We start from the raw sequence: 27880 nt of genomic DNA, 5'->3' as shown, positions 1-27880 counted from the left end.
TGCTTGTTTTCTTCCGTTCTCTCCTTTGCATCATCTCCAGGTGTAGTGCAGAGTAGCAGAACACCGGCCTCCAAGTCAGAAAGCGTCAGGTTTAAACCCCACCTCCACCTTACAAGCTGCGTGGCCCTGGACACCCGGCCCACCTCGTCCCGCCCCAAACAAGAGCCTTTGATCTGCTGGTCTCCAGGCTTCCTTCTGGCTCTGTCTTCCAGGGAGACATTTCTCAGAGATTCTGTTTTGGGGAAGGGCTGGACCGGATGGGTTCTGAGGTCCCTGGCCACTCTGAGATTCTGGGACTTTGCCTTAGTCTCCTATTTCTAGATAAAGAATAGATCTCCGAGGCCAGCCCCCTCGTTTTACAGGAAAAGCAAAGAGGCTCAAAGAGGGGGAAGCGAGCTTGGGAGGCCACCCCCTCCCCGTGGAGAACACTAGGGCCATTCTCCCTTAATCAATCACAGTAACTAGCTGGTTCCTCCTTAAGACAGAGAAGAAAGGGGAGCCTGGTTTCTAACCGACTTCTTTGACTCCGCCTCCTACTCATTTCATTTTCCTTAGAAGGCTTTCTCTCCCTGACACCGTCTGTCTGTCTGTCTGTCTGTCTGCGTGTCTTTCTGACTAGAGAAAGTCTGTGTAGGAGCCAGAAGGACGTGGGATGGTCAAGAGACGCTAAGAGCCAGGGAGAGCTTCCCAGGCCCCCCCGGGGCCAGCCAGCGAAGACCCGCGGAGCCTCCGCGAGGCGGCGGAGGAGACGTGTGGCTGTGCTCGTGTCTGTGTGAACGGAAGGAGATGAGCAGGAGCCCTTGAAACCGAGGTTTATCTTTCATCTTTGCAGCGGGGGAAAAAAATGCAACTCGAGAGGTGAGCCGCACGGTTACTCCGCTGGAGGGTGGGGAAACGCGACGATCGGAACCTGAAAGCCCCTCCCCTGTGTGGGTGAGGGGCCTGGGGGCTCACCTGGTCCCGGGGCCGGGGCTGCACCTGCGTCCTGGTAACCCCAGAAACCAGATGGGCGCCAGACGAGAGAGCAAACACTCAGAGACGGCCAGTTGGGCTGAGTTGGGCGTCTCCAGTGGAAGTCCTGTCACCGAGTGACAGCAGCCCCAGGTTATAACGTGGGTCACCAGCCAGAACCCCGGCTCTCCGTCCACCTGGGCAGCTGAAAGGACTGGCCTTGGAACCCGGAGCCACTGGCTGATTTCCTGATTTTTGTCCTTTGAACTCAGTTGATCCGGCTGGGCGCTAGCCGCTGTTCGGAGCCAAGGGGGTCTGCCTTCCTTCCCAAAGCTCTCCTCTGAAGGCGCTCCCCTCTCTGCACCCCCAGACATCTTCCTAGGGCTCCCCCTGCCCCCCGGTGGAGCTCGGCCCCTCCTTCGGCGCTTCTAGGTTAGTCGGTCCTGGCACTTGCCGAGGGAGCCCGGGCAGAGAGAGCAGGGGATGAATCATAGAGGGTGGGGTGAGAGGGGGCCGTCCTCGGCTCGTCCCGTGGCCTAACCTAGCAGAAAACAGCTTAGTCTCCACCTTCCCAGGCAGGATGCCTCCTTCCCGCGTCCCCCGAGGCGCGCAGCGAGCCCCCGGCCTCAGGCTGCTTTCTCTCCCTGACAGATGGAGGCTCTTCGGCGCTCCTCAGTGTTCGCTGCGGAGGTGATGGAGGTGTTTGACCGCTCCCCCAGCGATAAAGAGCTGGTGTCCCAGGCCAAAGCCCTGTGCCGGGAATACATCCACTCCCGGCTCATCCGGGCCGGCCTGGTCTGGAGCAAGCCCGAGTACAAAGCGCCGACGCCCGGCGGGAAGCTGGCCGAAGTTTCCAGCATTCTGCTCCGGCTGGGTGAGTGGGGGCAGCAGCTGGGGCAGGCGCCAGCATCTCTCCGATGCTGAGAGGACTCCGTTGTAACCTGAGAAATGGGCCCGTTTCCCTTACCTTCACACAGCTCCGGCTAACGGCCACCCCAGTGGGCTTGGAGTCTGGGGCGGCGTTCAAGTCTGGTCTCCGGTGTGAGCAGAGGCAGGTCACTTAAGACATTCCTTCCCCTTCCCCCCCACCCCATTTCCTCTTCTGTAAAATGGGGATAAGACATCTCCCAGTCAGGAGAAATGCACCTTGTAGACCAAAAGGTGCTGCTTCAATGTGAACAATGTGGAAAGGACTCTAAATTTAAAGTCAGAGGGCCTGGGTTCAAATCCTTACTCTGCTACTAACTAGGATCAGGGATGAAAGGAACCAGAGAGGTCATTTTTCCAGGTGAGGAAACTGAGGCCCAGAGAAAACGGCAGTCATTTGCCCATAGTTACACTAAGAGAGCAGATGAGCCTCCGTGGGGCATCCTGGATGACTAGGACTCTCCAGGACATCGAGAGATGCCTGGGGAGAGTCCCATCACAGTCTGTGATGGAGCCAGCCTGTTACATCGTGGGCTAGGGAGGGAGAGGAGGACCCAGGTCCCAGAAGTGCAGGGATTGGCTCCATTACATGGCTTTACCAGGCTTTGACCCTGCCAGCAGAGCAGCTTCTGAACAGAACTGGCAGGGCTTCTGGGAGGGCATTCAGTAACCACATTGATCAGTGATTAGCACAGAGCCTGGCTCAGAGTAGGCATTTATCAATATTGATTGATTTATTAAGCACTTACTAGGTGCCAAGCAGTACTAGGCCTACAGGCTCAAAGAATGAAACAGTCCTTGTCCTCACAGAGTTTATATTCTAATCAATCAAGCATATATTAACAAAGAACCTACTATGTGCTGTCCTGAAGAGCCGTGCTCAAATCCTGCCCCTGATACAGACTGACTGTGTGAATTTGACAGAGGCACACAGGCTCTCATGGAGTCTCAGACAAGGGGCCAATCTAAATCCGAAGAGGTAATTTCCTCACCTGGGAGTTTTCTGGACCAATGAATGTTCCTGGCACTGTGCTGGGGGCCCAGAATACAAGGACAAAGAGTGATGTTGTCCCTGCCCTCCAGCGGCTCACACTCTGTCCCCCACCAAAGCACAGGGCCAGCTGGCTCCTCTCTTTGGTTTCTGGCAGTATCTGGGCTTTGGGGAGCTGAGTCAGCTCGGTCTTCCTCAGGATTCCTTAGAGGCCTTCCTGCCTTCCAGCTCAGGCCTTTCCCCTTCCACCAGCTGCTGAGCTTGCCCCAACAATTCTTCATTCCTGCCTGTCTGCTCAGCTCCCCGGCTCAGAACCCCTGGGGCCTAGTCCCTCCTGGCTGGCCCCCTGCTTCTTCTCCTCTTTCCCTTGGATCTGGAGGCCCAAGCCTGGCATCTGCTGCTGCTCTGCCTTAGTGCCCAGGCCTGCTGTCCGCCCTAAGTCAGGGTGGGGGGGACAGACTAGAGGGACAGAATCAGAAATGAGAATCAAGAAGTACCCTCTTCCAGAGAGGGGACTCTGAGAGTTCAGGAGCACTTTCATTTGCAAAATGCTTTATAATATTCTCTCTTCCTATTAGCTCCCTTTGGGCGCTGTGGCACCAAGGAGCCCCCATTAATCAATCCATTGACAAGCATTTATGTGCCTACTTTGTGCCAGTCACTTTTTAGGCCTGGAGAAGAGAACCAGACCCAGGGGTGACCTGAAGAGTATTTGCTTTTTTCAGAATCCCCAGAAAAGGAGGTTCCCAGCCCTCCCTAGATGCTGCATCCGGTGATTCTCAGGCATTTAAGAAAGCAAAGATTTGGGTTTTTTTTCCCCTATGTCTAATGCAGAGCCTCACCGCTCCTCCCCACCCCCCAGCCTGTTTCCTCTTGCCCAGACCTTGGTGGGAGGGGAGGCTAGCCCCTTGTGCCCTCACACACTCCAGTATCCTCAACTCCCCCTCCCCATGTGAAATGACCCCATTTCCTTTCACTTTTTCTCCCAGGGTCTATTTCTAGTCTCAGTAATTGTTCTAATCGCTCTCCTTTGGATTCCCTCCAAATTCTCCACACTTCCCATGAAGGCCCAGGACTAGTGACCCCACTCCAGGCTCTTAGCCTGCTCGGAGGGCCTCTGTGGTTTGCCTAACACAGGAGACTTGCACTCAGTCAGTACCTGTGGAGTGAGTTCAGAGGAGCCTGAGTTCAAATCCTTCCTGAATCTCTCTGTCCCTCAGTTTCCTCATCTGTAGAATGGAGTGGCTGGCAATGCTTAGATTTCTTACTTCACCAAGTTATTGTATGGCTTCGATGAAATGCTGTCTGTAAATAAACCCTTGGTGAGCTTCAAAGTGCTCTATCAATGCTGGTTTTACACAGGAGTGTGCTGGCCACTCTCCAAAAAGATGGACAGATATTAATCTCGGCTTGTCCCCATTTTGCAGATGAGGACACTGAGATACATAGAGATTAAATGACTTGCCTAAAGTCATACAGCCACCTGACTTCTAAATTTAATCCGCATTTATTAACATGTTCTGGGTGGCTTTCTCAAGTTAAGACAATCAGCGAAACAATAAATTTAGCCTGATTTCATAAAGTTTGCCTATTTCTGAGACTCCCGCTGAAAATGAAATCATTGGTTCTCAGGAGCCAGGACTAGCTGACTTCAGCACACCCCTGGATGTATGTTATATGTGATGCTTAGGACTCCCTTGAGAAGTCAGGCTTTCTCTACAAATGGTCATTTGACTAGGGTATTTCCAAAGATGGGGTGGTCACTACCTTACAAAGCAATACATTCCATTGTTGGGCAGGGCCGATTGTTAGAACTTCTCCAGCCTTTCCCCATGCCCTTCCCCTTTCCCCACTCCCACCTCCTTCTCCAGCCTTTCCCCAGATGCCCTTCCCCTTCCCCCACTCCCACCTCCTTCTCCAGGAGCTGGTGATTTTTTAAATCTAGGAGCAGAGAGAAACATTTGTCGCTATTAAATTCCATCTGGTTGATTTGGCTGGTCATTCCAGATGACCAGTCCCTTTAGATCTGGTGTCTTCAGAGGTGCTGGCCAGATATCCCAGGGTTTTGGCATCTTCAGACTTGCTGATATCAGTGGTCTTTTTAAAAATGTTTATTAGAGGAGCCAACCTCAGTCAGGAAGACTTTTTTTTGTTCAAGGACATATCCTGCCTGGGTGACCCTGGGCAAATCACTTAACAATCCAACATCCAGAAGACTCTTGAAGACTTTTGGGTAAGCTCTGTGGTCAAAATGCACTAGCAGACTAAGTTTCCTCACCTAGGTGCTCCCAACAGCAACAAAATCACAGGCCTAGACCCCAAGAGATTTCATTACAAACTTAATAAGCATCAATAAAATATAAGAAATACAATAATACTTTAAATTAATTAATGATAATCAATAAATAAAATAAAAATAAGAAATAAAGACATAAGTTGGAGGCAAGATCATGGCATGGATGGAGTATTGAATATGGAGCCAGAGAGACTGGTTCAAATCCCGAGGCTGCTATTTCCTCAAAGGGAGCCGACATAATTAGAGAGAGGACAAAGAGATCTCACACTTGAAAGAACAGGTTGGAGGAGTTCGGAAGCTCTCTTAAGGTCTCATGTCACTTACAACTTCATAGATTCCAGGTCAGACAGAAGGGAACTCGGAATGTGGTGACCCTGCTGGAATGAGTAACGAAAAGGTTTTCAGGGTCCACATCAGTGAGATCCTGGTTCATGGACTGTCCATGTGAGGGACCTTAGTTAGGAATCCATCCAAGCTAGGGGTTCTTGACCTGGAGTCCACAGATCCCTGAGGGTTCTGTCAACAGATGAAGGGGTCAGAAGGTCTATGAACTCAAATGGGGAAAAAAGTGGCATCTTTATTTTCATTAATCTTCATTTTCCTTTTATTTTATGCATTTCACATCGGGATTCTAAGAAGGGCTCCATCCATAGGCTTCCACAGACCTCCAAAGCCGTCTGTGATCCCCCAGAGTTAAGAACTGATTTCTAGAGATAGATTCAGAATCTCTGAATCTGGAGGGATTTTCTTAATCCCACCTATATCTGATCAAGAATAGTCATCCAACCTTTACTTGAAGACCTGCAGAGATAGGGAACCCACTACCTCCCCCAAGGGGATTCCTTCTTGGGGTGCTCTCTTCCAAGACCTTCATTTTATAAATAGGAAAATTGAGACCCAAGACGGGGTAATTTATCGATGGCCACAAAGCTATATGGAACTCTGGCCTCAAACCCTAATCTGGGTCTGGCTTTGGGTCAGACCTGATTGGTCACTAGACCCGGGGGAGAGAGGGTAGGGGGAAACCTTGATCTGGGGTGTCTCTTCTCATGGCTGGATAAGAGAGTGAGAGGGAGGAGCTCAGGCTGGAAACAAAAGTGAAAGCTCTGTGCCTCCCAGGATGGCCTGGCAGAGTAAGTACCCCCTATCCCACTGGGGGCTCCAATGTATGGGACAGGGAGCATCTGTTCCATTCTGCATCCCCAAGGCTGTGCAGAGAAATGGGAAGGATGCTGGACTGAACGGGGACCTGGGCACCTGAAATCAATTTATATGCTATAAATTGATTTCAGGGACCATTAAGGCTCCATTTTTCAAAGGAGAAAACAAGGAGAGCCTGGGAATGACCCTGGGTCCTCTGCCTCCAAGCCCAGCATTCTCCCTTCAACCTTCGGGCCTCAGTTTCCCCATGTGTCAAAGTTGTGCTAACTCTTGGTCACCTGGGACTCTTTCCCCGGGAGTCCTAGGCTGGGGTGGCTGAGGGGATAGTGGCAGGTCGATCTCCTCATTCCCATCTGTCTCCTTGCAGGGGATGAATTGGAATATATCCGGCCCAACGTCTACCGGAACATCGCTCGACAACTCAACATCTCGCTACAGTCAGAGACAGTGGTGACCGACGCCTTCTTGGCCGTGGCCACACAGATCTTCGCCGCAGGTAGATGGGGGGCGGGGGGGGGGGGAACGGACGGGGCCGCTCCCCGTGGGATGGCCACGAGGGGTGCTCGGGCTGTGTGGGCGGGGCGCGCGCGCGGCACTGATGATCTTCCCGTGGCCTGCGTAAATTTCTCGGAGGTTACAGATCCTCAGGTGGGATGGCGACCTGTCATCTCAGGGAGGAGGCCGCCCTCATCCATTACTCGGGGCACAGACAAGCCCCGAGTCGCATCTTCGGGAGCGGGAGCCTCTCCTGAACAGAAGCGTGCGTGCGTGTTCGAATGAATGGATGAAGCGTGCGATGGAGCTAGCGGTTATCAAGGCTTATGCTAGTTACTAATGAGCCCTAACCAATCCCCGGCGGCGATGCAAACACAAAATCAGAGGGCCGGAGGCGGGCAGCGGGAGCGGGGCCCCAGGGCCGGTTTTTTGATTCGCTCTTTCCAGAAACAACAGTGGTATTGATTAGATTAGAAAACAGTTGCGGAGCCGGAAAACCTGGGTTCAAATCCCGCCTCAGAGCCGTCTCCTAGGCTTGGTTTCCTCATCTTTAAAGTGAAAAGGGGGTCCAAGGCCCTTCTGACTCCAGATTCCCCATCACCTTATGCGCCTATGACCCTCCCTCACAGCAGGGGGAGGGGGAGCGATCGCACGTAGCATCAGGGGCGGGTCATCACCTGGTGGAGGGGCCGATGGCCTGGCGGAAGGTTGGCTGTGATAAAGGGCCGTGCTGGAGCCAGCCGCTACTAGCGCAGGCGAACCGACTGTTCCATTTTCCATGTGAGCAACGCTACCCATCCAGGCTGGGTGGATTGTTTTGTGGATCACCCAGACTTAAGAAAGTCCTGGAGGAAATGTTAGTAATGTATATTAAACTTTAAAGTGTGCCGGTTGTTAAACATTTACCGGCACATCCCTAGATTGGAAGCTTGATTTCATCTGGTAGAGGCCAGCTACAGCAGCCCAGAGAAATTTATATTCAGTCACCAAGATAGTCCCAAGTCAGGAGATCTAAAACTGGGATTAACTGTGCGGGGAGGGTGGGCCTGGGGGCACAAATTCTGGAGATCTGGTAAAGAAGGCGCTGGTCTACTTGGGGAGAAGTGCGGTGGCTGCTGGATGACAGGCTGCAGAGTGGCCTGAGTGGACGGCTGAGGACACGGCTAGGCCGTGGATGGAGGGGCAGCCTCAGATCCAGAAACACTCGGGGACCAGGCCCACCTTTGACGCATCCTAGCTGGGTGACATTTGGAAGGGAAGTCACTCAACTCTGTCTCAGGCAGCGCAGTGAAGTTGTAAATTGCAGACCAATCGTTGATTGGCGGTGATGGAGGGAACTTCCACCCTACGATAAAGATCATTGTTTAGGAGCAAAAACTAAAACTTAAAAAAGCGATCCCATAGTACTTAGAACTGAAAGGGAAATGAGAGAGACGGACAGGAGGCATCCCCTCCTCCTGAGGGAGACTGAGCTCCCCAATGAGGATGGGTCAGTCTCCTTCCCCAGGAGGGCGCCACCGGGCAGCTCCTCTCTGTAGCCCCTCATTTTTTGGGGGGGGGGGCTCGGGGGGGCCAAGTACTTGGCCCCCGGTAAATAGCTGACTCAGGCCAAATCTCATGCATTCACATATTTTTTTTTTCTTGTTAAAATGTGAATTCTGGATGTTGAATCAAGAGTAGATCCCCAAACTATGCCTTTGGAGATGCCGGGCTCTCCTGATCCTGTCCTGATACTGTCAGCCTCTTGTAGGCTCCCTGACTGAGGCACCAAGAACGGCCGTTAAAAATCCATCCAGGATTGCTTGGCAGCCCTCATTGGCTTCCTAGAGGCATTTAAAAATGCCCCAGCAGCTGAGAAACAGGTTGGCTCGCCTGGAGGGAAGCACACAGCCTCGTATCCCCTCCAGACAGATTTTCAGCTCTGTTCTTTTCTGAGGAGGGCCTGAGCCAGCAGGGGCCAGGGTCTGGAGTGAGAATAATAGCACTCAGGGAGCAGAGCTTTTCTGATCTGTCTCTCTAGGGTGTGGCCAGGAAGCCTCTGCTTATCCTGGGGAATGTGTGTGGGGCTCCTTACCAGGTACCAGGCCTCCAGCTGGCTGAGGGCCAGGGCCAGCTGTCCAGCCTGAGGCTGCCATCCCCAGGGCTTCCTCTGCTCTGACTAAGGTCACTAGGCCTGGAAGAACTGGCATCTATCAGTATTCCTTCCCTATCAATGTCTTTCATTTCCCATGCACGGAAAAGGGGTGATTGTGGCATAAAATCCATGAAGAGTTTCCACATGCTTGAGCAGCAACATGCAATTTTATTCCTTTTCTACCTTCTCTTACTTTCCTTATTGTAACCTGACTGGACAGTGGGAGGCACACACACTTAGACACTAAAACATTGATTGAAAACCAGAGGAGAGACAGAGAGAGAGAGAAATCAAACTGTGCTTTCCTGGCAAAGCTGTGCACAGATCCTGAGCAAAACCTCGTTGGGCATCTATTTTTGTTTCAAGATCTGTATTTTGTTTTGACTTAGAAGCAGTGGGCCTGGAGTCAGGAAAACCTGAGTTCAAATCTAGCCTCAGATACAAGCTGTGTCACCCTGGGCAAGTCACTTAACCTCTGCCTGTTTCTGCAACTGTCAAAGGGGCATAATGACAGGGTTGTTCTAAAGATCAAATGAGATAATTGTGAATCACTTAGCACAGTGCCTGGCACACAGTAGGCACTTAATAAGTGCTTATTTTCCCCTTTCCCCACTGCCATTAATATAGGTATTTAAGTATTTAGAAATATAGGTATTTATAAATATGAACAGGAGGACTGGGAGAGAAGTTGGATGGGCAACTTCATTGTACAGGACACTCCCAGGTGAGGAAACTTCTCTACCACTGTGAATAAATACCTTCTCTGCAATTTATAGCCTTAGAGTCGTTTCCATTTTCATTTTCCTAATTATTAATGACTGAGAGCATTTTTTCATATGACTGTTGATAGCTCTGATCTCTTCTGAAAATTCCCTTTGAATATTTAAATATCAATCAATATTTATCAATTTATCAATGGTTCTTATTCTTAGAAATTTGATTTTCCTTATTTTATTTCTCATTTCAAAATGAGAACTTTATCAGATAAACTTATGGCAAAGATTTTTTCCCAGTTTCCTGCTTCTAATTTTGGTCACAATTATTTTGTCTGTACAAAATCTTTCTAATTTGATAATCACAATTATTCATTTTAACTCTTGCAAACCTCTCTATCTCTTGTTTGGACTTGAACTTTTTCCTTCTTGTTATCTGATAGATAATTTCTTCTATGCTCCACTAATTTGCTTAGATCACCCTTTCTAAAATCGAGTACTGATTTTGAGTTTATCTTGGTAGGCAGTATGAAATGTTGGTCTGTGCCTACTTTCTGTCAGACTGTTTTTAAGTTTTTCCACCAGTTTTCATCAAAGAATGAGTTCTTGTTCTAATAGCTTGGATCTTTGGATTTCTCAAACACTAGTTTACTATATTCTTCTGTATATTGTGTTTACTTCTATATATCATGTGCCTAATCTGTTCCATCGATCAACCTCTCTTTTTCATATCTAGTACCAGATTGTTTAAATGATTAAAACTTTTCAGTATAGTTTGAGATTTGGTACTGCTGGTTCCCTTTCCTTCTCACTCTCTTTTTCACCGATTCCTTTGTGGATTCTTGACTTTTTGTTCCTCCAGATTATTTTTTTCTAGTTCTATAAAGTAATTATTTAGTAGTTTGATTAACATGGCACTCAGTATGTAAATTCATTTAGGTAATATTGTCATTTTTATTATATTGATTTGACCTCCCCACAAGCAATTAGTATTTCTGTAATTATTTAGGTCAGTCTTTATTTGTGTGAAGTGATTTGTAATTGTATTTATATAGTTCCTGTGTGTGTCTTGGCAGGTAGATTCCCAAGTATTTTTTACTGTCTGTAGTTATTTTAAATGGAATTTCTCTTTCTGTCTCTTCCTGCTGGGTTTTGTGGGTGACATAGAAATGCTTCTTCCTCCCACCCTCTCCCAATTCATCCTTCTTCTCCACCCTTCCATTATTGTTTTGAGATTATATAAACATAACAGAGTCACATCCAAACCCTCTGCCTAGTTAATCTCCCCTAAATTTTGAGGGATTATATGTTTCATATTTCCGTATAGAAATTTAAATAGTTTAAATGTGTTTAGTCTCTTATGATTTTTCACTTATATCTACCTATAAGTTTCTCTTGAGTGCTGTATTTGAATATCAGATTTTTTTACTCAGCTTTGGTCTTTTTATCAGGAATATTTGAAAGTCCTCTATTTCATTAAATTTCCATTTCCCCCCTTGTGGAACTGTACTTCATTTTGCTGGGTAGGTTATTCTTGGTTGTAATCCTAGATCCTTTGCCTTATGGGATAATGTATTATAAGCCCTCTATTCAAATCTTGTGTGATCCTGACTGGCTCCTTGGTATTTCAATTCTTTCTTCCTGAATGCTTGCAGTATTTTCTCCTCTACTTGGAAAATTTCAATTTGGGGTTTCCTTCAGGAGGTGACTTGTGGATTCTTTTAATTTCTACTTTGTCCTTTCATTCTAAGAGATTTGGGCAGTTTACCTTTATAATTTCTTGAAATAAAATGTTTAGGCTTTTTTATTATGACTTTCTGGTAGTTCAATTATTCTTAAGTTATCTTTCCTTGATCTATTTTCCAGGTCAGTTATATTTCCTATGTGATATTTCACATTTTCTTCTATTTTATTTTAGCCTTTTGACTTTGTGTTAATTTTTTTTATGTCTCATGGAATCATTAACTTCCACTTGGCCAATCCTAATTTTTAAAGAGCAATTTTCTTCAAGTAAGCTTTTGTACTTCATTTGTCAAGCTGTTAATACTTGTTTTCATAGCTTATAGAAAATCTTGTTGTACTTGTGTCCAATCTGTATTTTCCTTTGAGTCTTTACTTATAAGATGCTTTCAAGTTTGTGTTTTGAGCTTTCCTGTCACTACGAAAGCTCTTTATTGCTTGGGTTGGGTTCTCTTTTTGTTTACACTTCATTCTCCTATTTCTTGACTTTGGACTTTATGTTAGTGTTGGGCTCTGCTGGGGGTTTGAGGTGGGAGGATATCTGACTTGTGCTTCTGTCCTTTTCTGTCCTTCTGCTGCTTACACAGCTCAGTGTAGGAGCCCACTAGTTCTCGGTGCTTCCAAAATGGTGTGGTCTGGGGAGAGGTCAGTTCACTACCCTGTCTGTCTGAACTGTCTGAATTCTGCAAGTGAGGTCTGTTGGCTTGCGCATAGTTGAGTTTCTGTAGGCTGCTGAAAGATTCAGCTGCTGTTAGCCCCTGGGAGGTTCTGCAGGTTCAGAGGGACAGAACTGATGGTTCCTCTTTGGTCTTAGTCTTGGTCTCCTGCCTGGTTCTTCCACTGCAGGTCCATGCGCAGAACAAAAGGTTGGATCTGAGTTTAGTCTCTGTTCCTGGGCTCAGAGCCTTACAGCTAAGTGTCTGGAATCTCTTCTGTGCTCAGTCCTCAGCAGGGTCTGGAGCCTGCAACTGCCCTCCTCTACCCTGTGAGCCTGCACTGGGTCTTGGGTGATAGAGTTGCCAGACGACACCCATTCTTGCTCCCAGCCCTAGCTCAGGGGTCCCTTCGGTTCTCTTTCTGCCCCTGTGCTCTGTCTCAGCCCCCTCTCCATCCCTGGGTGTTGGAAAGCTCCCCACTGCTATGGTATGCTCCTGGCCAGTTCTACCTCCAGTATCCACAGACCTCTTTGTCTCTATTCCTAAACTTCTTTAGACTGAAAATATTACTAAAAGCCTCAGTTTCCTTCTCTGTTAGAGACAATAATTCCTACTATAGTTGCCTTTTCCATGGAGGTTTTTAGTTAGCTAAGTTATCATTTACATAGTACTTTACAAATATCCCATTTTACTCCCACAACAACTATGGGAGGTAAGTTGCTGTTATTATACCCATTTTACAGATAAGAAAATTGAGGTGGAGAAAAACAAATGACTTGTCCAGGGCGATATAACTTGTGTCTGAGGCAGGATTTGAACTCAGGTCTTCCTGACTGTTTCCAGTGCTCCATCTTCTGCCTCTTGCTGTTATGAGATCATGGGTGTAGTCTGCTTTGACAGTTCAGAAGTATTATATAAATAATAGTGATTATTCTTGTTGTATTTCCAGTTTCTTACTATTACAAATAGTACTGCTAGTAATCTTTTGTTACAGGTAGGGATTTATTTTTCTTGTTTTTTAAAAACAACAGATTTTAATGATGCCTTAGCTTTTCATATCACTGTATTTTCAGGGCATCATTCCTCCTGCCCCACCCTACACTCCCCAAATTGAACCTTCCCTAAGAACAAATTGAGAAGGCAAAAAATGAAAACATATAGGCAAAAACATATACCAACCAACAGAACAACCATGACTAACATCGGAGGCGACCTACGAGGAGCCATTCCTCCTCCTCTCCCTAGCCAATCAAGAGCCTCCTTGGAATAGAGACCAAGAACGGGGCTCATTGGGTCGAAGGCTGCAAAGTGAAATGGCATCCTTCTTTTCCTGTTGTACAGCTCGTTGACAACTCTTCCAGCTGGGCAACAGCCACACCTCTATGCCCACCTTTGCTTTGCCCTTGGAGGAAGTAAAGAGGACCCCTTACAGGGCTCCCAGAGTGGCTTGGGAGACTGGCTGTATTTATGGGCATACATAATGTGCACATATTTTAGCTGAAAAACCCAAGGGTAGAATACCATGATAGAGGAAGGAAGAAAACCACGGGTGGCAGGGGAGCCATCTGGGCAACGGGCTGGCCTCAGGAACTCCCTGCTCTGGAGTGGGGAGGGATTCTCGGGGCAGATCTGGGCTCGGCTTTTTCTGGACCCCTCTTCCTTCATCCCACTGCCCCTGCTGCTGAAGTTGCATCCTCTTTCATCCTTTGGACTCCAACCCTCAGATGCCAAGGACTGACTCCTTGGCCCTGTTCCCTCCAGCAGGCTGTTCTCCTCTCTGCAGGCTGCTGTCCCCCACCTCCAGCCTCCCAGCAGCTTTGTACTCATTTTCTGAAGTCAGTAGAAAATCATTCAACTCTGTGCAGCCTGGCCAGCTACAGCTAGCCAGCAAGGGAGGGGAAGATCCCAAATAAAGATACTGAATTGGTAGAAAGGGGCCAGCTGGACTCATCAAAGACTTTCCAGTGATTTCAGGCAGCGATTTCTTCTGAAAATAACAGGTAAATGGGAGTGAACAGAGTCCATGTCCAGAAATGGATATGGATGGACTCTGATGTGGATCATCCTTGTTGATATGAGCTAAAATGGGAGAACTCTCATCATTCACCATCAACCTAAGAAATGCTGTTTCTTGCCAGGGAGTTAATGGAAATGAACTTGGAGAAGAACCCCCCCTCCCCCGAAGATGAGAGGTGTGGGCAGTGGCTTCCCCCTAGCTCTACAAAGGAGGAACAGTGTAAGGGGGAATTGGATGGCCTTTTGTCTGGGAGACTGGAGGGAGCCTGCTTGTTAAGGTTAGACTAGCTAGCCCCTGAGGTCCCTGCCAATGCCAAGATTCTGCAAAGTCTAAAAGACAGTCATTAAACTGAGAGAAATAGAACATCTTCTCCCAGAGAGTCCAGATTCACAAGAATAGAGCATCTGGTGTTCTATTAAAAGGATTTCAGTTTTCCATGACCACTCTGCCCTCATCATCTTCCCCCTTCCTTTGTGACCCTGTCCAGCAGAACCCACTGATTACTCTGGGAATTGCTTTCTTGCCGATCGGACCCTTTGGGAACTCAGCACCCTGAGAGGTGGAGAGCTCTACCTGGTGGAAGACGTGGTCTTGCTCCAACCTGCACCCCCCAATTTCGCCTCCTCTTGCAACGCCCCCCTATAGACGAAGAGGCTGAAAGGCCTCTTCTTGTACTTGTATTTGGTGCTTCGTCTTGGGCGACCTGCTACTCCCGATTTCAGAGCTGGGAGGGGATTTGGGGACTGGCTTGCTACTTCACGTTGTTGTTCAGCCATGCAGTCTTTCCCAGCTCTTTGTGACCCCAAGGACCATATGGTCCATGGACTTTTCTTGGCGGAGATACTGGAGTGGTTTTACATTCCCTCGTCCAGAGCTGACTTCTCACCTGAGCAGAAATCCTTCTGTACCATCCCTGACAAGTGGTTACACAGCCTTTGCTTTGAAGACCTCTGGGGATGGAGAGCTCATTGCCTTTCCAGGCATCACATTCCATTTTTGCACGGTTCTGGAATTGGTAGATGCTTTTCCTTACCCTAAGCCTGAATTGTTCTCTTTGCAGAATGCTCCCTTGTTCCCAGTTACCAGTCTGGAGCCAAGAAGGAAAGGCCAGTGTCTCTTCCTCAGGACATCTCTAGTACTTGAAGATAACTAGCATGGCTTCTCCAGGCTAAACATGCACAAACTGTGGCTCTTTGCAGATTGTCAGTTGTCAGAGGGAGAATCACCGTGACCTGTTATTTTTAAAACTGAAATCCAAGTGGTGCTACAGCTTTTAACTCTACAAAGGGGCCAAGCAGGGTTAGCTGAGAATTAGGAGTCCTGAGCTCCGGTGGGCGTCTGCCCTAGACTCAGCATTAATGGCGGCCCTGGCAGTGGGAGGTCACCAGGTAGCCTATGCAGTGAACCAGCCCAGGTCACAAAAGGACCGGGTCACAACTCCTGCACTGATCAGTAGAAAGATTGGACCGGTGAATAGTCTCTGAATTTCCTGCCTGAGCCAGATGGGGAGACCTCGCCTTAATAGACAGACAGACAGGCAGGCAGGCAGATGGACAGGCAGAGAGAACTGGCTTCAGTGTTTTCACAAGCTGCTTGGAAGTCAATGTGAAGTTAACTCACTTTGCAGATGAGCAAACAGACAAACAGGGTGAAGTGACTCACCCAGGGTCACACAGCTGGTAAATGTCTGAGTCAGGTCAGATTTGAACTCAGAGAGAGGAGTCTTCCTGACTCCAGGCCTGGTGCTCCAACTGCCGCGAAGTAGAGACGTCTTTTGTCTCCCTTTCTCATTCTTTCCCCTCAAAAAAGCCTCAGAGATTCCTCTTTGTGTGAGAGGTCGGTTGGGGTTCCCACCTCCTCCAGATGTGGTTTATTTAAACCTTTCTCTGTAAATAGAGCTTGAAGAGGGATCTGGTCCACCTTCCCCCCATTTTACAGATGAAGAAACAAAGCACAGGGAAGTGAAATCGCCTGTCCGAGATCCCATTGGTCGGACAGGTCAGAGGTGGGACTTGAACCCAGGATGATCAGCTCTTGGCCCCTCTATACATTGTTTTCCCGTGGTCTGTATTTCTGGGGATGGGCAGGAGGAAGGGTCAGGGCCTGTTTGGTGAGTCCAAGAGATTCGAGACCCCCTGGCACATTCAATCCATCAGCTGAGCCCCTTGGTGCTGGCTGGAGCTCCATAGGAGGGAAAATCTGGGCTCCCAGCCTTGTTACCAGGTTAATGAGACTCCTTATCTAGACTGTGTGTCATTAGTAACTCTTCTTCACTAATAGCAACCCAGATTTTTATACTGTAGGATCAGGGTCACAGCCTGAGAGCCAGAGGGGATTTCAGAGGCCAGCCTTATTTTACAAAGGCCCAGAGAAGTTCAGTGACTTACCCAGGGTCACACAAGCAAGCTAAGCTTTACAAAAGGCTCATACTTTTTGTTCCCATTTTGCAGATGAGGAAAATAAGGTGAGATGACGTGACAGTCCCATTGGCCTCAGCCAGAGACTCAGTGGCCTCAGTTGTACAATGAAAGCATAGATTTTGTCTTGGGAGGTGGGAAGTTGGAGGCTGGTCACTTGTGGGGCAGAAGGATTAAATGAGCCAACAGAGAATGTTCTCTGTCTGCTGCCTGTAAATGCTATTATTAGTCTTAATGTGGATCCTTATTCAGGCTCAGCATGGGCCAGATGGGCTCAGAGGTCTGTGTCTCTAGGCTCTGAAACAGAGGATTCCTATGAATTCTCAGAATGACCAACTGATCATGTGTTTGTCATTACTGATTAACATTTATTATTGCTGTTGTTAACATTATCAATGATTCTTCATCAGCACCTATTTGCCTACCGTGCTCTGGGCACCGACCCTCAGAGACAGGAGGAAGGATGGATGTAGAAAGGCCAAGTTTCCCCCAGCAGGTGCCTTGGTGGCTCTTGGGGGAACCTTCCTACCTTACCCATGGTGGGCATGGCCCCAGGCAGGGCAGGCCTGGTCCTCACCTCCTGGGAGAGGCCCTGTTCCCCATTGGGGTGGGCCATGGCTGCCTGTGTGGTGGGCTGGGCTAAGCAGAAAATCTCTGTCTCCAAGGCTGTCCTAGCATAACCATTTATGAGAAGAATGTTTACTTTCAAAGGAGAGTTAATCTCTTTAACTGTGGATATCTAAACCCTGGGTGGCTCCTTGCCTTAGTATCAGCCAGGGAGGTAAGAGAGGCTGGAGTGGAGGAATGTGCACTGGGAGCCAAGCCGTCCTACCAAGTGGAGGTGAGAGCTGGGCATGGCCAGTGGTGGCCTTCACCTGGCTCAGCTCTGGGCGGTCCCTAGGCTCAGAAGCAAAGGAGGCCTGGCCCGGGCATTCCATATGAGGTATGGAGCCAGCACACTTGGGTTCTAATCTGCCTTGTGACATTGGGCTAGTGACTGGGTCCCTCAGTGCTTCCTGAGATGTAGAATGAGGGCCGTTTAGGTCAAGACTTCTTAAGCCTTTTTGTGTCCTTGACCCCTTGGGCAGTCAGTTGCTGAAGCCCATGGAAGCATGTGGTAAATGCATAAAATAAAACACCTCAGAGTAGAAAGGAACTCAGTCCTACTGAAATAAAGATGCAGTTTCTTCCATATCCAAGTTCCTGGGTCCCCTGAAAGCTGTCCTCTGCCCCAGTGAGAGTCTTTGGCCACTAGGTTCAGAACACCTGCCTCAGATACCTCCTAGGCTCAATATTCATAAGATCCCAATGATGGGATCTTAGGAACTAACAGAGCTCTCTCTGACCATTTTCTCATCTCCCTAACCTCCTTCTATCTCAGAATCTGTGCTCCTGGGATTCTGTGAACCAGAGTGAAGGTCCTTGCCTTCTCCTGGCTGAACATCCCCCAGTTCCTTCAATCAGTCTTCGTAATCCCCCCTCCCCTCAATGTGCTCCAGCCTGCCAAGGTCCTCCTTAATATACACTACCCAGAACTAACTCAATATAGTCTGACTGGGCAGAGGAGCTGTCATTTCCCCCATTCTGGAGCCCAAGAGTCTGTTAGTTCTTTTATCTCCCAAGTCACATTATCTACTGAAAAAGACCCTGGGGTGATAGTGGACCACAAGCCTGTCTTTTCCACATGAGCTATGGTCTAACTGCAAGTCATCATCTGACTCTAAATCCAGTGTTCTTTCCATTATAAAGTACTGCCTGGTCAAAAAGTCTGTTATTCTCTATCAAGGAGTTAAACCCCAGTTGCCTGCCTGGCCATAGAGATACTCACCATCACCCTAAGCCCCTTTCTACTGACCTGATTGGGCTTTGGAAAAAACTGGGAAGGAGTTTCAGTTTGTCTCCCAACTCTTACCCCCCACCCCCTCAGGCCAAGGAAGGTCCCGAGCCTGGCTGGGCCAGATCACACTGAGCCCTCTCAGTGAGGGGGTGCTGCTCTGATGAGGATCACAGGCGGGGAGGTCAGGGAAGCTGGATCTGGGAGGGCCCCGGAGCAGCTGCCCTGCCGCTGGCCCACAGGAGGCTGGGTGGGGAGCCAGATTAACGAGCTGATTGCCCTCTTACAAAACACACCTCCCTCTCCTCTAATCCCCCTCCCAAACTCTCTACTTATGGTTTTGTGCTATGAGGCCCCAGGCTGTTCCAGGAAACAAGGTGTGTGTGTAAGTGTGAGTGTGTGTCAGTGTGTGAGTGTGAGTGTGTGTGAGCGTGAGTAAGTGTGAGTGTGTGTGTGTGTGTGTGTGTGGAGTCAGAGGGAAGAGTGGTGGTCAGTCCTAGGCACTGGGGAGATCAGCACTGGCTGGACCCCAGGGTAAAAACACTTGCTCCAAGTTTCTGGGCGGAGGGAAGTACGGATAAGGCTGAGGCTGCCCTAGCAGCTCTGGGTGGGAGGTCGGGGAGCAAAGAGGAAGAGGTTTCTGATGTGGCCATTTATCAAACTCGGTTAATGTTTGCCCAAGGTCAGCATTAGGCCAACCTTTGGAGCCTTGCCCGGGAGGACCAGAAACAGGCCTAAGGCTAAGCAGGCGCCTTGAGGGAATATAGGAAAAGGGGTGGGGGGGGGGGAGAAAAGAAGGAATGATGGAGATGTTGTCTCCCTCCATGCCCCGCTGCCTTCACCTGGCTTGGATCCCCATGTCTGGCAATCTGGGAAAGCCCACGGACCAGCCCTTCTCTGAATGTTTAGGTTACAAAGGAAGCTGAAGTCAGGAACACAAAAATGGCATTTTTTTCCCCACCAAAGCTCATAGACCCCTTTCCCTCGACTCTGTCCACAGGCTCCTTGGCAGTCTGGGGACCCCCCAGCCAAGAACCCTTGCTCTGCCCTGTGGAGAGGAGAGAACACCAGTCCTCAGCTCTGACACTAGCTGCGCCATCTTGGACAAATTACTTCATCTCCCTGAGTTTGTGAAGTTGAAATCTAACAATCCTGTCATTTTCCTATTCACAGAGCCTAGCACACAGTAGGTGCTTAACAAATGCTGAATGAATGAATACCTCAGAGGGGATTCGAGAGGAAGGGCTGCATAGACCTTAAAGCACTATGAAATGGGAGTTATGGCCATGACCAGAGCACTCTGAAGCCTGCCCGTGGCCCCCTAAGATGAGGGGGTAGAACGCCATGACCTCTGAGGCCTTTCCTGCACTAAGAACTGATCTTTAATCTTATCCCTTGAACTCCATAGATAGCTGGAAGATCCCAACAGTCCCTGGGGTCAGAGAGGAAGGGGCATGGTCCCCGGAGGAGAGCTGAGCTAAGGAACACTGGCCTTTCTTCTTTTATAGGGATAACGTGGGGCAAAGTGGTCTCCCTCTACGCCGTGGCAGCGGGGCTAGCCGTGGACTGTGTGAGGCAGGCCCAACCAGCCATGGTGCACACCATTGTGGACTGCCTGGGAGAGTTTGTGAGGAAGACGCTGGTGACGTGGCTGAAGAGACGAGGAGGATGGGTAAGGAACGTTCAGAGTGTGTGTGTGTGCGCGTTCTTATTTTTAGAAAAACAAACCCTGTACAATGGAAACAAAGCAAACAAAAGCCCCAACAGCCTGTGCAAGGTGGGGCATGAAAGGCACAGGAAGCCTGGCTGGTGGCGGCCTAGCTTGGGGCAGCAAGCAGGTGCTCCAGGCCCACTCTCATTGTTTCGCTGCTGACCTCTGTAATCTCGACCCCCCAGCTCCTGCGTCCAAGCAACCTCTTCCTGTCTCAAGGCTGAGAGGCAGCTCTCTGGCCACACACCTCCCTGCAGCCCAGGCCCCCACCCGGCCTGCCAGCTGAGTCTGATTATCAGCTCCAAGGCTTGCCTGATTTCCTCCTCTCCAGACCCTCTTCTCAGGCCCTTAGTGTTGAAGTGGGATTGAGCTGGGAAATGGAAACTTCCTCTCCCCCCAGCCTCAGGGGTCAAGATCTGGTCATGGCAACTGAGGGTCCTGAGAGCAAATGTGGTTAGAGCTGGGCTGAAGAGCCAGAGACAGGGTCTCTGATGCTTACTACCTCGGTCACCTTGGACAAGTCCCTGCCCCTCTCTGAGACTCAGTTTCCTCATCTGTAAAATGAGAATGTTGGGTTGAATGATTGTTGAGCCCCTCTTCTGATTCCAGGTCTATCATTCTGCTTACCGCTGCTTCTTGTTAGGGATCAGGGGTCAGTCAATAAGCATTTATTAAGAGCCCACTGTGTGCTAGGCACTGCCGAGGGCTAGGGATAAAAAGCAAACGCCAGTCTCTTCTCTCCAGGAGCTCCAGTCTAATAGCAGTGCTGGAGGAGAGAAGGCAGGGCGACAGGCCTGGGCCCCAGACTGGATATTGTGCTGGGGATGAGGCCTGAGGGTCTGGAGGACTGTGGTGTCCCGGACGTCAGGAAGAGGAAGGCTTGGCCTATGCTATTATTTCACTGGCATACTTAGCGAAGCAACCTGCCCATACCCGAGGCCCAAAGCTTACCTCTTCCTCTGACGACATGGAAATGCCCATTTTGCCTGGCAGTGTTTGCTGGAGCTGACAAATACCCCCACGCCCCCAAGCAGGAATGGGGAGGGCTTTGGTCTAACACAGGGAGCCTCCCTTTACAGATGGGGCCCAGAGAAATGAAGTCATCTGCCTAGGGGCCCAGCTATCAGATATCACAGGTCTGAACTCAGGCTTTCCTGATTCCCTAGCCTGCTTCCTCTAGAAGCAGCTGAACTATGCCAGGAGAATCCCAGGGAAGGCCACTTACCTGACCCCTGGCTGCGTGGGTGGGGATGAGGGTTTGGCCTCCTGGCAGCTGAGCAGGACCCCACCTTCCTTGGGCACACCCCAGTCATTACCCAGGATTTCCCTCTGCTCAGCGAGAATTCCCTGCCCATGCATGGTAGGGTTTCCTCCCGGCAACCCCTCCCAGGGCTGAAGGATGTCCCTGGGAACGGCTCACAAAGGGCCCTGCCCATGGCCGCCCTCGGCATCCTGCCCTAATGAGGCAAGGAAAATGAGAGGAAGGCATTCCTGGGCCTAGCCTATGAGACCAGAGGAAGGGAAAAGGTCGCCCTCCGGCCCAATGCCGCCCCCAGGGAAAGGTGACCACAGTTACTAGAGTGTCCAGGATACAAGAGACCAGGAGAAAGGGGGCAGGCCAGGGTCAGACTCCGCCGTGGTGGCACAGCATCTGGGTGACCCTGGCCAAGTCACCTTCTCTCACTCTCTCTCTGCCTCAGTCTCTCATCTGTGAAAGAAGGGGGCTGAGCTGCTCTTGTGTTTGTGCCTCCGGGCAGCGAGGGTCACAGGCTGTGGACAGTTTTGCTGGGCACTGCCTGCGGCTGGGCATCAGCTTTGGTGCTTTCAAGAAGCCCCTTCCTCCAGGGCTCCTGCTTGCTGTATTAGCCACCAGTCTCCTCAGTACTGGAGATGCCTGCAGCTCTGTCCCTGCCCAGCCCCTTCCCCTGTAAGGTGGCACCCCTTGGTCAGCAGAGATGGTGCCCTGCCCTTGCAGCTACAGCTAGGAGTCCTGGCACCCACGGGAGTTGGGGAAGAGGCCTGAGAGCTTCCACCATGGCTGCAGTCGTGGGGGAGAGGAGGCAGCCTAACCTTCCCCTCCTCCTTTGACCTCTGCTGACAGCGACCTTTCTATCCTCTCCCCGGGTTTGTGTTTGCAGACTCTCCACTTGAGGGCCACAGGTCAGTGAAGGTGGGTTAGGAAGGAGGTCGCCTAGCTCCTCCTAAGACCCCTGACTGGACTCCCTTTGCCTCTGCTGGGCCCCACATCCTACCCCAACCCCATGAAGGTGTGGACCCCCTGGATGAGACCATTCTCTAGACCATGTCAGTGAAGATGCCCTCCTCCCCAGGAAGCCCATTCTCCTAGGGCTTGGCACCTGGGTCAAAGTCTCAGATCCCCTGCCCAGGTTATGGGCTCTCCCTGCCCCTCCTAGCCAGCAGGCCTGACTCCTCCCCTGGGATTGCCCTGGGCCTACTGTGGCAGTGGTGAGGTGAGTGGCCTTGAGGTTGGGCCAAGGCATCTCCTCTCACACACCAGGGGAGCTCCTGCCAGGTCCCTGCTTTTCCCCTCTTTACTCTGCCCCCTAAATGTGCACACATCTGCTCTGGACTTTCCTGCTGATGGTGCTGGGGCTGGCTGGGAGAGATTCTCGGCCAGGGCATCTTTGGGGCCTGACAGGTCACTGGCCTTGGCCTTAGCCCAGAGTGCCACTGCCTTGGCCAGGGTTTGCCCCGGGGCCTTGATAGCAGAAGGTCTTAATTGCTGCAGGACCACCCTGTCACCCCCAACCCCCTGGTTCATCCTGCTAGGCGTTAGCAAGAGCTGAGACCCAGCCCCATCCCACTGCCTGTGGCCAGGTCAACAAAGCTGTCTCCACTCGAGGACTATTTATCTCATTGCTACTTCTCAACATTTCTGCTTGAAATTTTTTGATATATTTTTTACTTCGCCTCCATTTCTGTCCCTAGAGAGCCATCACTTGTCACCAAGAATAAAAAAGAGAATAGAAGCAGTTCAGCTAAGTCTGACTGTATGCAGTGTTTCATATCCATAGTTCACCACCTCTGGAAATAGCAAGAAAGGCAGCTGAGCCCTGAAGAGCTGAGTTCAAATACTGCCTCAAACACTACATGTGTGATCCTGGGCAAGTCACTTAACCCCTGCCTGCCTCAGTTTCCACATCTGTCAAATGAGAATAATTTTAGTGCCTGCTTTCTAGGATTGTTGGGAAGACAAAGTTCGTAGCCAGTTCTGAGCTTGGCACACATCAGGTCCTATGTAAATGCTTATTTCCTTCCTTCCTCACCAGGTCATCTAGAGGATCAAAGGAGATCCTATCTGTAAAAGGCTTTGCAAGCCTTCCAGGGCTATAGAAATGCTAGCAGTGACTATTCCTTCCTCCTCTTTCCTCCCTTCTTTGCCAGTGACACCTTAAGCCTGCAGGTGACAAGATCTCAGGGACCTCAAACAGTCCAACCCATCCGTGGCCCCCAGTCCCTCCCATCACACATACAGTAGTCACTAGGCACCTCATCAGACCCTGGCCTTCCATCATCACCCCTGGCTAAGGGCCTAATCTGATCCCCTGCCCAGACGTCCCCTCTTTGCTGTGACCCTTCCCAGCCCAAGGACGACAGTATTTCACAGGCTGAGCGTGGGTTCTCATTGTGACTGACTCATTGTGACCCGCTCAGCTGCCAGGAGGCCAAACCCTCATCCCCACCCACGAAGCCAGGGGTCAGTAAATGGCCTTCCCTGAGGATTCTCCCGGCATAGTTCAGCTATGAGGAAGCAGGCTAGGGAATCAGGAAAGCCTGAGTCAGGGATCTCCCCTCCTGGTGGCCTTTCCTAACCCCCCCCCCCTTACCAACCATGTGGAAATGCAGACATCCCTGTACCAAGTCTGACCCAGCTTTTCTCTGGCTCCTGGCTGGCAGGTTCAGTACCCTCGCCCCTTTTCCCTCCACATGGAGGAGGCCAGAGAGGGCTGCATTTAGAGCCAGAGGACCTGGGTTTGGCCCTGGCTCTACCACTTACCACTTCAGTGACCCCTTGGCTTTTCCATCAGGAAACGGAGGAAGCCAGAGCTGGTGACCTCAGCCCTCCCTTCAGCACAGCATTTATGGCCCCTAGTGTTTGGGGAAGAGTACCATCCCCTCCAGCTCCACTGAGCGGGCCCTTTGGTCCCAAAGAAGGAGCAGGAATTGGGGCGTCAGGCAGGTGGCCCATCCCTGCACCAAAGAACCTTCTGGGCCCTGCTTAGCAGTCTGGCCCAGGAGCCACCTCTTCTGAGCTCCTTATTTTCTCCCAATCAGCTTCCTTTACTCTGGTTCCAGATTTGGGGGCTTGCTGGGTCAAAGGAAAGAAAGCTAAGGCATCCCCACTGGAGTCTGTTGTGGCTGCTTTTCTAAACAAGCAGGCCAGAAAGAGAAGAAATAGCCAAGCTGGGTGGAAGCCAGGGCAGGGGGAGCAGGGCTAGTGGCTTGTTTTAATCCATACCCTAAACGCCATTCCCCAAGACCCAGCACCCAGCTACGGCTGTGGGCACAAAGCATTCCTCTGGGGGTGCTGCCAAGTGTCTCTGCACTCTGGGAGGAAAGCCCGGGAGCCAGCTGCAGGGTGCAGACATGTCAGAGCAGCTGCTCACAGCCACCGAAGAGGACAGGGAGGAGCAGAAGGAAGAGGAAGGTGGGGAGGGCATCTTACAGGTAGGGGCTGGCGTGTGGCCAGGGGAAGAGGGAGGGATTGGGAGGCAGAAATCCAAATCCTTGCTCTGACGCTTAGGAAAATCATGTGACCTCCCTGGGCCTCAGTTTCCTTATCTGTAAAATGAGGGAGGAAGTTCTTCTCATTCTGGAGCTAGAATCCTAAAGAAAACCAGGATTTCTGAGTTGGGAGGAACTTAGAACCCCACTGGTGCGTCTGGTGCCTGATCAGGAATCTCTTCTTGTCAGCCTCCCAACAAGAGACCCTCAACCCTCCGCTCAGGGATCTGCAGGGATAGGCAGCTCACTCCCTGCTCTGACTAGGAAGGTCCTTGTTTGGGCCAACTCTGCCTCTCTCTGACCTCTGTTTCGGATCAGCCCTTGAGGAACTTGAAGTCGGGCTCCATGTCCCCATTCTAGGTGCCCACCAGCTCTATGGACAAGCTCTAAGGCCCCTCCTCAGGCAGGGCCTGCTGGGACAGGCAGAAGGGGCCCAGGCCCTCTGATCCCACCCTGAGAGGGGAGGGGATGGTCATTTAGAGAGTCTCAGAGCTCTGCCCTGAGTCCTTAAGGAAGGAGAGCTCCTGTGAGTTCCCGGTGGGGGCGGTCTGACAGCAGCTGTTTCCCAGATGAGGACCCGGCAGCCCAGATAGGCCTTTTCAGCTCAGCCTCCTGCCCCAGCGCCACTGGGCCTTCAGAAGGCAGAATAGAATGTCTCTCTTCTGGCTCCCTCTCTCCCAGCAGCAATTCCCTCTAGGGCCTAGGCTCTGGTGCCTTCGTGGATTCTTTTAAAGGAAATACCACTCCGTCTAGAGGGACCTGGCAAGCAGGAGGCATCAGCTGCTGTTTCCCAGCATCTCCCAGGCAGACGGTGCGCGTCCCCCTCTCCCCACTCCCCCCCCCCGCCCCACTCCTCCTCCCCACTGCCCCCTTCCCCCCCTCATCTGCTGCCAGGGCTTGGGGTCTTGTCATAAGCCAGTTTGCTCTCTTTCCCTTCTAGGCAGACATCATGAAGTGTGTGGTGAACACTGACCCCAGCCTGCGATCCCACTGGCTCGTGGCCGCCCTCTGCAGCTTCGGTCACTTCCTGAAGGCCATCTTCTTCGTCCTGCTGCCAGAGAGATGAATGCCTGCTGTCGGCTGGGCCTTGGGGCCAGGGCTCCCCTTCCCCAGCCAGAGCAGGGCTGTCCCGGCGCATCCCGGACTCTGGCGGGGGGAAGGATCAGGGAAAGTGCTTCTCTCTCTCCAGCTGGCTCTAAAACGTCTTTCACTTGGGCACAGGTGGCTGTTTCCACCTGGGAGCAAGCCTTCGAAGGATCTCATTACCCTTCCCAGCCGAGAGATGTCAGAGGGAGACAGCCGGGAGATGCTGGGAAGCTGCCGGCCGGCTTCTCCGCTGCTGGAACGTCTCCTCTGCCCCACGGCCCTCTGGCTGGAGTTTCTCTCCTCCTTCCTGTGGTGTCAGTGGTCACCTTCTCTTTGTAAAGCCTCCTTCTCCTCCCCTCTCCGCCCCACACTCAGCGGGTGGCAGGTCCTCGCCCCCTTCCCTGGGATCGGGTAATCGGTCTCCAGTCTCTCCTTCAGGTAGCACGCTGAAAGGCTTCCCAAGCGCCCGGGCTGACCGTGGCCGTCCCTCCCTCCTGACCCCTCAGAGGCTCCCTCTGGCCACGGCGATCGTCCCTTAGCCAGGCTTCTGTTTTCACATCACAAGTATGTGCAGTTGCCTGCAGCCCGTGAACCTTCCCTTTGCGTAGAGACCATCAGTTAAGTAAAATGAATTGACATTAAGTGAAAGTGTCTGCAGTCTAATGCAGCATTCTGCAGCCGTGGTCTCCCATCTCTCCAAGGAAGGGAGGGAGGAGCATTTCTTCATCTCTCCCTTTTCCAGACATAGTCACATGATTTCTCATCATGCCTCTATACTCCAGCCAAACTGGACTATTTCGTCTTTCCCCCGAATCTCCCACCTCTGTGCATTTGCACAAGCTGTGCCCCTGTGTGTGGGATGCACTCCTTCCTCATTGACCCCTTGCAGATTCTGTACCTTCCTGGCCTTCCCTGACCCTTTCCTCCCCCCTCAGCTGTTACTGTTCTCACCCTTGATTGACTTTGTATTTATTTATGTGTGTGAATGTGGAATCCTCTTAGTGGAATGGAAGCAAGGACTGTTTTACTTTTGCCTTTAGACCCCAGCACCCAGCACATAGTAGGTGCTTAATAAATGCTTGTTGGTTGATTGACTGATTGATCCCCACTGTTCTGAGAACCCCCACCCCCTTCAGATTATCTGGTATCTTGCATTTTCTTATTTGGGTAACATATCTCTGAGTGGAATGCAAGCATTTTTCTCTGTGACCCTGGCACCCAGTAGTTACCTAATAAACTTTATGGAATGAATGGATGAATCCAAAAAGAAGTCCACCCCTTCCTTACCCTCCTCCCCCCCACCAAATATGAGTTACCCTTGGGCCTTGATGTGGGACAGAGGTGTCTGTCCTGGAGAGCTTCAGTGGCCGTCCAACATGCTCCTGATTGCACGCTGCCAGAGGCCCAAGTGACTCACCCTCTTCTGAAAATTCTCAGCCCCAAAATTCTTGCTCTTCCCTAGTGAATCTAGGAGGAGGGAAAAGGTCTGGCAGGCCAGAGGGGCTCCCAGAGTCCTTGAAGCCTCACACCCAGGTCACTCCTGGAAGCAGGCTTTGAAATGAGGACTCTGGGCAAGCCTTGGACCAGGAGAGAGGAAGGGAGGGAGGTTGATGATTGTGGAAGAAAGCGATGGCTCCCTGACATCAATCCGGGGGTGGGGAATTTTCTCTAATAAGGAGATTCTTTCCCCTCATCCCTCACCCCCTGGCCTTACTATGATGAAAAAGTTTTCCTGATCTAAGGATGGGGTGTGTGTGTGAGTGTGTGTGTGTAGAGTGTGAGTGTGTGGTAGTAAAGAACTGAAAATGAAATCTCTCAATCCATTGGGGAATGCCTATGCAAACTGGGGTGTGTGAATGTGGTTGAATATCTGCTGCATGAAGGTGGGGGTGAATCAATTGATAACTCACCCTTCCCCCAGCTGAAGTCACAAGATTCTATACCCAGATGCCTTGATTAAGGGAGAACACATCTCAGTCAAACCAGAGGTTCGTGCGAACAAGGT

At 50.7% G+C, this 27880-nt stretch overlaps 1 protein-coding gene across 2 annotated transcripts; it reads left to right on the top strand.

Annotated features, from left to right (window-relative positions):
• Positions 1 to 335: 335 nt before the first annotated feature.
• On the top strand, positions 336 to 27145 carry BOK (BCL2 family apoptosis regulator BOK). Of its 2 annotated transcripts, none has more exons than XM_069083358.1 (5): positions 336 to 858; positions 1603 to 1825; positions 6694 to 6822; positions 19841 to 20004; positions 25730 to 27145. In XM_069083358.1, the coding sequence occupies exons 2-5, from the start codon at positions 1603 to 1605 to the stop codon at positions 25853 to 25855; spliced, it is 642 nt and encodes a 213-aa protein (XP_068939459.1). In that variant the 5' UTR covers positions 336 to 858; the 3' UTR covers positions 25856 to 27145. The 2 variants fall into 2 exon arrangements, with proteins under 2 accessions (XP_068939459.1, XP_068939460.1); XM_069083359.1 differs by lacking the exon at positions 336 to 858 and adding an exon at positions 1053 to 1383.
• Positions 27146 to 27880: the final 735 nt, after the last annotated feature.

This window comes from Petaurus breviceps, unplaced genomic scaffold (assembly GCF_028583685.1).
Source record: "Petaurus breviceps papuanus isolate PSGF00001 unplaced genomic scaffold, PetGlider_PUasm1.0 173, whole genome shotgun sequence".
Classification (NCBI taxonomy): domain Eukaryota; kingdom Metazoa; phylum Chordata; class Mammalia; order Diprotodontia; family Petauridae; genus Petaurus; species Petaurus breviceps.
This window is presented reverse-complemented; position numbering and strand designations above follow the sequence as displayed.